We start from the raw sequence: 14064 nt of genomic DNA on the forward strand, positions 1-14064 counted from the left end.
TGTAAGAAGGAGACTGGTCATGGTGGCCACCAAGACGCCAGTGGCAGCTTTAAGGCTCGTAACTTTATAAGTAGCTAAGATTGAAAAGACTGCGCTGGTGCTCACCATTAACAACTTTATATCATATGACATCTTGGCCGAGGTTTGCCAAAAGATGTGGACTGTGAGGCCAACTGGAAGAAGATTTTGTGGTTTAAAGAGACCAAGAACTTTTTGGCTATCAGACTAAACTCCATGCCTGGCTTAAGCCGGACACAGCGCATCAGAAACACATCATCTCACCTTTGTTCACGCTGTTAGGATGTTTCTCTTTTCCAGGCCCTGGAAGGCTTTTTAGGAAAAAGCGGAAAAATAAGTCCAGGGATATCCTGAAGGACAACCTGATTAAGTCAAAAACATGTTTGACTTGGGAGAAGATTTGTATTCCGACAAGACAATGACTGCAAGAGTAAAGCCAAAACTGTACAGGAATGTCTTCAAAACAACAATGTTAATGTCCTGGAGTGGCCAAGTGCAGAGTCCAGATCTCTGTCCAATTGTGAATTTCTTGGTAGACTTGTAAAATGCTCATGAACTCCATGAAACCAAATAGGAAAATATTGTAGTTGCCAGATGTGCAGATCTGATAGAGACCCGTCGATAGACTGAAGACTGTGATTTTTGCCAAATGTAGATTTACGAAAATACTTCATTGAAGGAGATGTAATACTTTTACATGCCCTGTCTGCTTTCTAGTTTGTCTCTAAGGTCTTTATAACCTTCAGCTTTAAGGAGCTGTTAAGGAGAAGTTCACCCAAAAATGACATGAGTATTATCATGCACTTAACCTCATGTCATCAAAAAAAAAAAAAAAAAAAAAAATGAGTACAGAATATAATTGCAGATGACAACAATGTACTTGTATTTCACAATTTAGAATACATCTTGTATATAAAGAATTTTAATGTTATCCAACATAACACAGATATTTATAATGTAATTGCAATTTTCTTTCCGTTTCCCGTCTCCACAGTCTTCATTTTTCAACAAAACAAACGTACTGTAAACTTAATTTGGATTAATAATGTTTAAAGCTGTCAAACTGATTTGCGTTAAACTGTTTCATTCGGTTGCTGCACTTTCCACTCCGTCTGAGATGATAGACGGTCAGTTTACATCTCGTCATTGAAACGCCATACAATTCAGACTCCAGTTCCTGCTCGGATTAGTGTTCCAGCACATCAGTTTTTCCAAGTTTATCTAAGAGGCGGATTAGGCATGGATCCAAATGGAATATAGTTATCATCTTTATATTTTGGAGTGTCAGAAGGAATGAAGGTTCATATTAAAATTTGAAAAGGGTACTTTAAAGGTAATCGGCTCGGCTGAGCTTCCAGCAGTCTTGTTTTCCACTCCTATTGGCTAGAAAAGGCCAAAATCCCTAATATTGCACGTCTCTGCGCATAGCTGTGCCAGTCCACACGAACTGGGCTTTATAAATGGCATTAATGGAATAAAATACTCTACTTGTTGTTTTGAAACAGCTAGTTTTTGTTCCATCAGAGCTTCTCAAGTGTTACGTATATCTGTCGCTTTGAGATTATTTTTATGCTCTTTTACTGCCGACTGGCAACTTGGCGCTCTTGTTTTGGAACTAAAATAAATTTTTGTTAAAACATCTACTACTAAACTGTTGTAAACCACTTAAGGCTAAATTGTTATTGTATAACAGAACAAAAAGACCATACATACAGTGTGTATTTATATCTTGGTACTATCATTAAAATAGACGTTCAAATACGATTAGCTCATCTATTCAAAATCTCTGTGCAGTAGTTAAGAGTCCCAACAGTGTTCACGTAGCTTAGTTGGCTGAGCTTTGCTTTACTAGCATGAATGTTATGGGATTGATTCCTAGCAAACAGCCTGTAAGTAGTCTATGTTTTCATATTTAAAAAATGTACTACTGACTATTTAAACCATGATTCCATGAGTCTTGTTCATGGTTTTATGTTTTAGTGTACTTACCTTACAAAACGTGCTGGCAAAGTTGATCGATCAGCTTGGTCATCTGAATTGTCTGGATCAGATTCAGGCTCGAATTGATAAGTACAGATGATATTATTTCCTGTTAGGAGCTAATTTTCCCAAATATGGTAAGGAGCGTCACATTTCTAGCAACATAATAGAGGCTCTAATGTATTCCTTTAGACTTTGGAATAGCCACTTGGAAACTTGTTGTATGGAAGTGTTCAAAGTTGTTTATTTTAGAGTTATTGTAACCATAAAGTAAAGCAGATTTTGACATCCATATACAGCGGGAAAAATAAGTATTTGACACATCAGTTTTTTTATCAGTAAGGGGATTTCTAAGTGGGATATTTTACACAAAATTTCCACCAGATGTAGCAATAAAGCCAAATATTGAGTTCATACAAAGAAATCAGAACATTTAAGTATACAAGTTGAGTCATAATAAATAAAGTGAAATGACACAGGGATTAAGTATTGAACACACTTTATTTAATACTTTGTAGAAAAGCCTTTGTCTGTGATTACAGCTTCTAGACGCCTCTTGTATGGAGAGACCAGTCATCTGCATTGCTCAGGAGTGATTCTGGCCCATTCCTCCACACAAATGGTCTTTAAATCTTGAAGGTCCTCTTTTATGAACTTTGATCTTCAGTTCTCTCCATAGATTTTCTTTCTCTTAGAGAACTCTCCTGATTATTCTTTAGACTTCTTTAGATCGTGGCCGGTTTATGGTGAAGTGATGCTCTTTCCATTTCCAATATTTGGCTTGATGGCTACATCTGGTGGAAATTTTGTGTCAATAGCCCACTTAGAAATCCCCTTACTGATAAAAATGCTGATGTGTCAAATTATTATTTTCCCTGCTGTACAGATGCTGTGCAAAAGTCTTAGGCCACCATGCTACCATCAGATTTGTTGTTTTTGCAATATTATAGTGATAATATATAATTGTTTCTCAGTCTCTTTCTTAGAATACAACCAGAAAATACAGGAAATGTGTATGTAGTATTAAAAACAGTATAGAAATATAAGCTGAAGTGTCAAATATTTAGGGTAAACTCCCCTTCCAATTCAGCAATAGCAGGCAGCTGCAGGATCTCCTAAACCTAAATGAAATGAAATCCTAATTTCTTATTCTAATCGAATGACTTCAGGACTTCAGTCTCCACAAAAAAAGTTCAAGATGTGTTTCGTGCCAAAAGAGATAAATACTGACTGATGCCTGAAGAAGACATTCAGTTCAGTTCTAATAAAAAGAGTGAAAAATAAATATGGATAGACATTAAAACTTTGCTAAAACAACAGAGCTGGTGATGGTGGCCTAAGACTTTTGCACAGTATTGTACCTTTAATACACTATCAGAAAAAATGGTCAGAAATGGTCCCAAGCAGTCACTGGGGCAATACCCTTTAAAAAGTAAAATGTACTGTTTAGCTACAGTACACTATGTCTACATATGGTACCAGTATGTACCTCTGAGGTACTAATAGGAACTTGTTAGGTGCAATTGTGTACTTTTTAAAAAGGGTACCACCCAAGTGACAGCTAAGGATACTCACACGGTCAGATATAACGTTGGTAAAGCTGTCACCGGGCAGTACCTTTGTACCCAAGAGTGCATGTTTTAGGTGCATAATGGTATCAGCGAGTGCATTTTAGTACCTCAATGGTACATACTGCTACTGAATGTATACACATCTGTACCTAAATGGTACATATAGGACCTTTTTAAAAGGGTACCAGCCCATGTTTTTGTAGAGTGCATGAGAGAAAAATGAAGTAGATGTATCTCCAGTGTGAAATAATACAGCTGTGCAGAACTGAACCATTAAGTAGTGTGATTAGATTCTCAGTATTTAACACAGAATAGAGTTCTTGCTAAAGTGGACATATTAGAAGTTGGTGTATTGGCACTGAGTGAGCAGGACTTTTATTAGTGTGCAGCGTCATTTACTGTAGCGACTGTCACCATGCAGCATCTGTGGGACTTCAAAGAGTAAGTACTAAAATAAACCAGCTATGTAATTGAAGCACAGAGCAGACTTAAATCAATCACACGTGAAAATCCTGGGGCCTGCTTCACATAGTTTCACAGAAGGATAAGACCTTCAGGTGGGGACAGTTGTTTTCTCGAATGCGTATGTTATTTGAGCCAAGAACCGGCTACATATTTATAGTTTCATGAATTTACAGTCATAAAACATCTTGCGTAAGTTGTTTTTACCATCATTTCTGCTGCATGCAGTTGCTCAACTGTCTAGTTGTTTTAATTTTGAATATATATCTTTACAGCTGCAATAAATCAACAGTTAAAATTCTTCCACAGACACAATTTATTTGTTATGATTGACGATACAATTATAAACAAGGATTAAGAGAAATTTCTGCTATGTACTATCACTGCTTTATAGTTATAAAACGAATAAAACTCATCGGTCATCAAAGATGTTAAAAAAGCACAACTATTACATCCTCTTTTTCCATATTTACATGCAGAAGAAAGTTTGTCAAAGTATGTTGTTTAGCAGGCAATGTCCTACACATTGGTTTGTTCTCAATGGGGGTTTCGCACAACAAACTTCTGTATTCTGCAAAACAGGTCACATCACTTCTGATTCAGGTCTGTTGCATGTGCTTCATTTAATATAGAGATGTCCATTGCATAGGTAGATTTATATTTTAAAGTTTTATTATTTTTCTTCTATAATAAAAACAACTAGCTAGGTTAGCCATAGTCCATAGTTGCCGTCAGTTTATTCTGCTGTTAACATTTTCTCGACAAGCGGAAGCGACAAGACCTGTTTTCTGGGTTGTTTATGTGACATTGATCAAAAGGCCTTAACATTTCTAAAATAATTGTAATTTTTTCATAACCATTTAAGCTTACTGTTTTGAAGTTAACACTTTCCCCACCATTGACGGGGTAACTCGTCAATTAAGAGAAAACGCTTCCCTGCCAATGACGGGTTTTCTCGGGAATCCATATTTCCGCTATTATCCACCAGTTGGTGCTCTTACCCAACTTATAAAACCCTGAAGCAGGTCAAACAGTAAGAATTCCATGTATGTTTTGAGGATCACTCTGAATCTGATCTCTATCAAAAGTCCTTCACAAAAACGCAATTATCTTAGCTTTTTGCTCAAAATTTGGTATTTTTAAAGAAACCTACCCATATTTGAGAGCTGATAAAAGAGAACTAATGAAGGTAGGATGAAATGTTTAACTTTTTTTTTTAAAGCAGAGGATCTGTTCTTTTTATTTGATATATTGTATGTTTATATATTTAAAGAAGAACTTTTTCTGCTCATTAAAGTAAGGTTCTAATAATTAACATTAATTAATGCAGTTGCTAACTTACACTCACCTAAAGGATTATTAGGAACACCATACTAATACTGTGTTTGATCGCCTTTCGCCTTTAGAACTGCCTTAATTCTACGTGGCATTGATACAACAAGGTGCTGAAAGCATTCTTTAGAAATGGTGGCCCATATTGATAGGATAGCATCTTGCAGTTGATAGAGATTTGTGGGATGCACATCCAGGGCATGAAGTTCCCGTTCCACCACATCCCAAAGATGCTCTATTGGGTTGAGATCTGGTGACTTTGGGGGCCATTTTAGTACAGTGAACTCATTGTCATGTTCAAGAAACCAATTTGAAATTATTCGAGCTTTGTGACATGGTGCATTATCCTGCTGGAAGTACTAGCCATCAGAGGATGAGTACATGGTGGTCATAAAGGGATGGACATGGTCAGAAACAATGCTGAGGTAGGTGTGGCATTTAAATGATGCCCAATTGGCATTAAGGGGCCTAAAGTGTGCCAAGAAAACATCCCCCACACCATTACACCACCACCACCAGCCTGCACAGTGGTAACAAGACATGATGGATCCATGTTCTCATTCCGTTTACACCAAATTCTGAATCTATCATCTGAATGTCTTAACAGAAATCGAGACTCATCAGACCAGGCAACATTTTTCCAATCTTCAACTGTCCAATTTTGGTGAGCTCGTGCAAATTGTAGCCTCTTTTTCCTATTTGTAGTGGAGATGAGTGGTACCCGGTGGGGTCGTCTGCTGTTGTAGCCCATCTGCCTCAAGGTTGTGCGTGTTGTGGCTTCACAAATGCTTTGCTGCATACGGTTGTAACGAGTGGTTATTTCAGTCACATTTGCTCTTCTATCAGCTTGAATCAGTCGGCCCATTCTCCTCTGACCTCTAGCATCAACAAGGCATTTTCGCCCACAGGACTGCCATATACTGGATGTTTTTCCCTTTTCACATCATTCTTTGTAAACCCTAGAAATGGTTGTGTGTGAAAATCCCAGTAACTGACCAGACTGTGAAATACTCAGATTTGCCCGTCTGGCACCAACAACGCCATGCTCAAAATTGCTTAAATCACTTTTCTTTCCCATTCTGACATTCAGTTTGGAGTTCAGGAGATTGTCTTGACCAGGACCACACCCCTAAATGCACTGAAGAAACTGCCTTGTGAATGGTTGATTAGATAACTGCATTAGTAAGAAATTGAACAGGTTTCTTCATGTTAGTTCATTGTGCTATAGAATGCATGTATACAACAATTTTAATTGTGAAAATCTATTAGTAAAAGTTAAAAATTTTCACTAGATGAATAAATGATGTAGAAGTGTTGTTCATTGGTAGTTCATGTTAACTGCCATGAACCTACAAAGACTTGATGCTAAACTACCAAGTTACAGTACTGTCAGCTCTCTAAGTACACATGCCAGTTTGTTTAATAATATTTTTCCACTTTAATTCCATTTTAGACGACTGTCTGCCATAGTGGGTGGTGATTATTAAAAGATTAAGACAATCTCATCCACTGTAATGTTATGCAACCCTGCAGTAATCCACATTTTCTTTAATGTATTATGAAGTAGCCAAAAGATATTTTTGCCAAAGGATGCCGTGAAATGAGATGCCATTTCATTACTGGCATTTTGTTAGGACAAACTGTATCCATATGTGGCTTGTCTCAGATTTGAACTGAAATAGACAAAGATTACTGTCGGGTGCATAAGCACCTTGTTGAAGGACAGTCGTAAAAGGACTCAAGACTTGATGTTTAATTCAATTACTCAATGTTCTCCTTGAGTTCCTCTTTCCATTGCTACAATTTTTGCCTGTATTTTAATGACACATGGAATATATGCATTCACAGACATTTCCATCAAGCTCTGCAAGTTACAAAATGTTGTTTTGGTTTTCAGTAAAGCTTGATTTGGTCTGTGTTTTAAACCGTTGGCCATTTGTCTGTTGGACTACCAAGACAGAAATGACTACTGATTACACTTCTATCTGAAGTGGCTTACACAGGACACTTATTGAATATATGGCTACAATAGCAGAAATTCAGCATTCATCTGGAAAATCCTTACCAACTGTGTGCACTGTTTGCTTGTAGATGGATGGAAGTGGGTGTGGCCAATGTGACCTGTACGCAGTATTGGGTGACTTACCTGCGGGTGATTCAGGAGGCTATCTGGCCTGGAGGAAATCTGCCGGTTCAGCCTCGTCCCAAGCGCAGCCAACAGCAGAAAGAGGAAACCAGAAATCAGGCTCTTCAATGCCTTATGAAACTATTGCCAGGTTAGGCTACAAATAATACACAGACATTATATACCTATATGTAACGTACACTCCTGGTGTATATATGGGTACCACCAGGTCTGGTGGTACCCATATAAACACCAGCAGTGTAGATTTAAAACTGGTGATTTTGCTGTGACCTACTAAGACCATAATCACATAAGACGCAGATTTTAAGGCTAAAATATTTGACATTATTTGCTGAAGGACATTTTGTTAGTACTGCTATTATTGCTAAATTGTGTAATATAGATCTAAAATTCTGACTCTACAATCTGATTGGATCAACCATGTTCGAAACAAAGAAACTGACTTTCTGAAATTAACTTCTGTTATGAACAGTAAATGTTATACATGTAATATATGACTATTTGGCATGCAAGTTGTATTTGTGATTCAGGAAAACAGCTCGTCCACATCATCACATCCGTAATTCAGTTTCATTGATCAGAAACAAATGAATCAAACAAGCTTAGAGTAATATTGCTGTAGTTTATTGGTAGTTTTAGTAGTATTGTGTGTTTCTGTGTTGTTACAGATCTGGTCTCTGATATGCTCGGTTCGGAGAAGTACAGGATGTCTTGGCAGACGGTTGTGGATTCCTTTCAGGACCCCACTATAAACAGGTCAGTGATTCTTGGGAAATTGGATAAAACAGGTTTAAATTTTGAAAAAAAAAAGTTAGTTAAATTACAAAATCTTAAAGGAATAGTCCATTTTCTTAAAAGAAAAATCCAGATAATTTACTCACCACCATGTCATCCAAAATGTTGATGTCTTTCTTTGTTCAGTCGAGCAGAAATGATGTTTTTTGAGGAAAACATTGCAGGACTTTTGTCATTTTAATGGACTTTAATAGACACCAACAATTAATACATAACTCAACACGTAATAAGTTTTTTTCAACGTAGTTTCAAAGGACTATAAACGATCCGAAACGAGGCATAAGGGTCTTATCTAGCAAAACGATTGTCATTTTTGACAAGAAAAATAACAAATATACACTTTTAAAGCACAACTTCTCGTATAGATCTGGTCGTGATGCACCAGGTGACCCCACGCAATACGTCATCACGTCAAGAGGTCACAGAAGACGAACGCGAAACTCCGCCCCAGTGTTTACAAGTGTGTTGAAAGAGGACCGTTCCTGTATGTCAACTGATACTAATTAATGTCTTTGTGGCAATTTATTGATTAAAAATGGTCCGCAAATGTGCGTTTTATATATGTAACACGTGACCTCCGCAATCGTTTTGCTAGATAAGACCCTTATGCCTCGTTTGGGATCGTTTATAGTCCTTTGAAACTCCGTTGAAAAAAACTGTTACGTGTTGAGTTAAGTGTTAATTGTTGGTGTCTATTAAAGTCCATTAAAATGAGAAAAATCCTGCAATGTTTTCCTCAAAAAACATAATTTCTTCTCGACTGAACAAAGAAAGACATCATTACTTTGGAAGACATGGTGGTGAGTAAATTATCTGGATTTTTCTTTTATGAAAATGGAATATTCCTTTAAGGTATATCATTATATACCAATGTCTTGGCTGTTCAGCAATTTACTGGTGCAACCTCCCCTGTTCGTATTTTTTTCATAAAATAGGCATTTTTCCAGTTATTACTCATGCAACATTTACTTTAAGCCTAAATAGAAAAAGTTATGATTTTTTTATTTAATAAACATATTTTTATATTAATAGAGACTATTAATTTAATAACTCAACAGCATTGAAGAAACATATTGTAAGCATATTCATTTAAAACAAATAAAACTACGTCTGACGGTGGTGACAATAATCTGATGGTGGTGACATTGGCCTCATTATTCCAAAATGTATACCACTCAAGTCAATGGCTTCTTGCTTAAACTTTATGTAAATATTTGGTCCAAAAAATAACAATCCTGAGCACTGTGATGAAAAAAATATCAAATCATAACTTCCTAAAATACAGAAAACCTGACAGAAAGACAGATCTGACTGTGGTGACAAAAACTTAATATAGATAAAAAAAAATAGATGAGTTGTTCACATTAGCCATCTTGTTGCCCTTCTGTTGATAGCTACTTCAGACCTCTTCTTAAAAATGGTACATTTATTTTATAATCTAATCTAATATTTTTTTTTTTACAAGGATGACGGTGTTGACATGTTATGGTTGTCACTGTAGCAGTGTCCAAAAATATGAAGAAGTTTAAGAGAAAATAGCAAACATACAGGAGCTTGAGTGATCTTGAAGCATGCAGTAGAGCTGAAGGTTTGAAAATGGGGTCCTCGGGAATGCAGTTGACCCTGTAGTTGTCTGATTTTATTGCTTTTTATAAATATCTGACGGTGGTGACGAATATGTGGGAGACATTTTGAGCAATCACAAAATATAGTACATATTGTTCAAAGCTCACTGTTTGTAGTTTTCAATACATATTACAATGTACAATTTCATGTGATAAATATATTATTCAATTCAATTGTTACTTTTGGCTTTTTTAATCAAGTTGAAATGATTATCTCTTAACTGAGGACAGCTGATTTTGTAGGCAATGGGCCAGCATATAATCATTAAATTGATAAAAAAATTAAAATAAACCTATAAAAGAACCTTACATGTGTGCAAAGGACCCCCTGATTATAACATTGATTCTTTTTCTTCATGAAAATGTTATTAATTTCCAACAGAATTAGCACTTTTCTTAGTGGGACATGTTTTCGCCAAAGTTTCAAGAATCAGTGTGTTGGCAAACTAAACACAGTGAGATCAAAATCAATGCCGTGGTCTTAAGGTAACTCTTTGCACTCTTTTATTGATGAAATTATCCAAATGTTTTCTTACCATCTCCTCAGCATAAACAAATCCCAGTTGACATGAGACTTAAATGGTTAAAATAGTGCACTTTATCAATACTTGCATCATCTTTGTAAACGATTACTGTAAATGAATGAGGGTTATATTTCTGTGCCATTATGGGGGCACATCTTTTTTGGCTGTTGCGATGGTTACCATACAGTATTTGTTTTTTCTCGCCATCTTTTTGGGAGTTTTGAGAGTGCTGTTTCATATCAGTGCCTCCCATAATTATTGCAAAAATTGCAGTGAAGTCAATAAAGGTGAATTCACTTTAAATGTCTTGTTTCCTCAGCAAACAGAGCAATTTTGTCTTTACTGTCCCATTACAATGTAGGCAGGCTCTGTATATCCAGATAAAGCAGATGCTCATGTATAGCTTACCTGGTAGAGAATGGTGCTAGCAACAACAAGGGCAAAGGTTTGATTCCCAAATAATGCATGTATTGATAAAATGTTGTAAAAATGCACTGACTTTTAGCATGGTGAGTTTAATGTTAATTGCAAGCAATTGTAAATTTGCTCTCTTTTTACTTTTTTAAGCAATTTTATGTTAAAAATTTGCTATTATTGGAGAGAATATAAGGAGTACATATAATATGGCAGCTATATGTCTGGAAGTCCTGCCTGTCGATAGTTAACTCATTCCCCGCCAGCCATTTTTTTTAAAGTAGCCCCCCAGCATTTTTTTGTGATTTTCACAAAATGCTTTCAGGGAAAATTTTCTTCTAAAAATATATAAACATACAAATATATCAAATGAAAGAACAGACACTCTGCTTTCAAACGGACAAACAAAACGGGAAAAAGTTTCATCCTATCTATATTTTTTTCTGCGTATAAACTCTTAAATATGGGTATTTTTCTTAAAAAATGTTTTAGCTTTTTTTTTGAAGGAATTTTGTTAGAGAGAGTTTAAAATTAATAAAAACATTTTTTGCTTTAGTTTTTATAAATTGGGTAATAATCTAGTGGATAATCACAGTAGTACAGATTACCATATAAATTCATCAGGAACACGTTTTTTTTATGCCCATTTTTTCTCTTTATTGATGAGATACAGTAAGTCGTCAATGGCTGGGAAAAGGTTAAAATAGCCAGACATGTAAAAAGAGGCATTGCTTGCTTTCATTTGAAATGCATCATTGAAACGTAATCACACTTTGGGAGATTCCAGTCTTTTCTCTTGTTTGCCTGTTGTCTGTTTCCACAAGGTTGTTTTAAAAATGTCTGCCAAGTCGGGGGACTTTAGGTGTGTTTAGATGTGCTTGTGATCCTTGACTGTGCCCTTTGTGGTGTTTTATTTATTTTCTTGCAGGCACCTCGTTTACTGCATCTGGGATCTGCTCATCGAATTTCTCGTCCCTGAGGCGTCCGACAGGGACTTTCAGAAAACGCTCCTGCACAGTCTGTCGAAAAATGCTGAGAAGTTGCCACCGTAGTTTGACCAGAAGCGAAACCATATTGAACATATCACTCATAAACATGTTAAAGAATGGCATGTAAAATGCAAACAGGAACACGTGAGCCGCAACTGTCCTGTTTTCAGTGTTTGGATTCGTGTTTGCGGTGTCTGGCACCGATTTAGTCTCCTTTTTCTGGGACTGAAACACGCTGCTCATATCCGGGCTAACCTTGATTAATGACCACCTGTTTTGTGTTTTATCAAAACATGAGTTTGATCCTCAAAGCCCCGCACACCGGATTTGAATTAGTCGCAAGATCCACATCGTTTCCCCTTTAAATTTGGGGAAGTTCTCGTAGATAGACTTGGAGTAATCTTCAGAACATTGGTGTTGGTTAGTATTGTCCCTTTTCATTATTGATGCACCTGTTTACACATGTTCCCTTCTTCTGCGCGTTAACACTTTGGAGCCTTCATCAAAGATGTTCTGCTCTCTTTTAAACCCAATTTTCCCATGAGTTTCTTCTGAAGTAATGTATAAAAATGTGTTGTTCACACATGTCACATCTGCTTCGGTTGTCACAGTAGTGTCGTGCGTGCTTTGTGGTTTTTAGCCGAACTTAATAAGCCCTAAACGTAATGTCTTTCTTTCACAACCTGTGATTAAGTGGTTAGCTGCCTCTGTGGAAAGAAAGGTCAGGTTTATGTGTCAAAACATTTCTAAAACAAGTCTTTGAGATATTGTACATTGTGTCTCATTCCTGGCAAATTGTTGTTTTGGGTTAAATCCTTAGTATGTTTATTAAAGTTTATTTCTGTGGATGTATTGTGTATAGAGGCAAATAACATCCAGATACCAAATGACAACCAATGACAGTGGGCCTTATTTACTCATCATAATGTGAAAGTTGCGTAGGTGCATGGAAAAAATCTGTTGTGAGTTTAAAAATGAATAAGCGCACCTCTGGCTGTAATTTTTGCATGGCTACTATCTCCATATATGGGCTTTCTGCCTGTACATCTCCCCTGTACAACTATTTCTCACTCATATCTATACGCTGTAAATATTAGTTCATTGCACACAATGTTTACGTTCACACTTCATTCATGATGGTTTACTCATTTCTTAGGCTTTTGCCTCTAGCACAATTACATACAGTAATGTCTTCATCGCCTTATCTGTGTATGTAAATGATGCAGTAAAAATAGAGTTGTGATAGATGCGCATGACTGTAAGAACAGTGAAAGCTAGTCTTGTTCATTCTTGATGTTGTTGTTACTGTCAAAGTTTTTTACTTTGATCTGTTTTCAAATGTTTCATTGCTTTCAATAGCAGTTTAGTGTTTTATCTGCATCCCATAGCATATATCTTTGCATCATGTTAGTGGTACATGCAAATTTAGTTTAGATTTGGTGCATGCAAATTTAGATTTAGATCCTGCACTGTGAGTTCCTCAGCATGCATTACAGTGACGTGATGGCTTGTGCTTAATGCGCTGAACGTTGCACTTTTTGTCATTTTGTAAGCTAACTGTTTCTGGTGCGTATACATTGTACGCCTTATGTTTTGTCCTTATGTATGTTGAAATACCGTAAGAGACTGCAGCAGTTATTGTCATTAATATTCAGTGGAAATGCATCTTACATTGTCGCTTATGTTCTACCATGTGCCTAGTGTGTTTTACTTTCTGTTTTGTGTTGTTATTATATTGTTGTTTGTTGTAACTTATTCTGACTTAATTGTGAAGTAATGTAGAAAATAGTGACATGTGAACAGCTGGTACCAAAAAGCATCACACACTGAGATATACCTGTATTAAATGGAGCAAACAATGTACCAAAATATGAACAAACTCTCTTGTTTTCTTTTTGGTCATACTGAGACATACAGTACAAGTTGCATTTAGTTAAGGAACTGGAAAATCTATCGGAAATATATACTTTTAAAAAAATGCTGGGTTATTTGTAACCCAGTGTTGGGTAAAAAATGAGCAAACCCAACCAGTTGGGTTGTAATTTAAGCTATGATGGGGTTTTCAATCCATTGTTGGGTCAAATATTAATAGGGCTGCATAACGATTAAATGATTAATCGCAACTAATCGTTTGCAGAATAAAAGTTTTTGTTTATATCACATGTGTGTAATAATTATGTAGCCTATATATAAATTATTACACACACA

The 14064-nt window shown here is 36.3% G+C and overlaps 1 protein-coding gene across 1 annotated transcript in view; it reads left to right on the forward strand.

The window, feature by feature from the left end:
- Window positions 1–13735, forward strand: part of snx19b (sorting nexin 19b) — a 46691-nt gene extending 32956 nt beyond the window's left edge. The window contains exons 10-12 of the mRNA XM_073863472.1: window positions 7455–7639; window positions 8178–8265; window positions 11796–13735. Of these exons, the coding sequence (XP_073719573.1) occupies window positions 7455–7639; window positions 8178–8265; window positions 11796–11919 (397 nt within the window). The 3' untranslated portion in view covers window positions 11920–13735. The remainder of the gene's footprint in view (window positions 1–7454; window positions 7640–8177; window positions 8266–11795) is intronic.
- Window positions 13736–14064: the final 329 nt, after the last annotated feature.

This window comes from Misgurnus anguillicaudatus, chromosome 24 (assembly GCF_027580225.2).
Source record: "Misgurnus anguillicaudatus chromosome 24, ASM2758022v2, whole genome shotgun sequence".
NCBI lineage: Eukaryota > Metazoa > Chordata > Actinopteri > Cypriniformes > Cobitidae > Misgurnus > Misgurnus anguillicaudatus.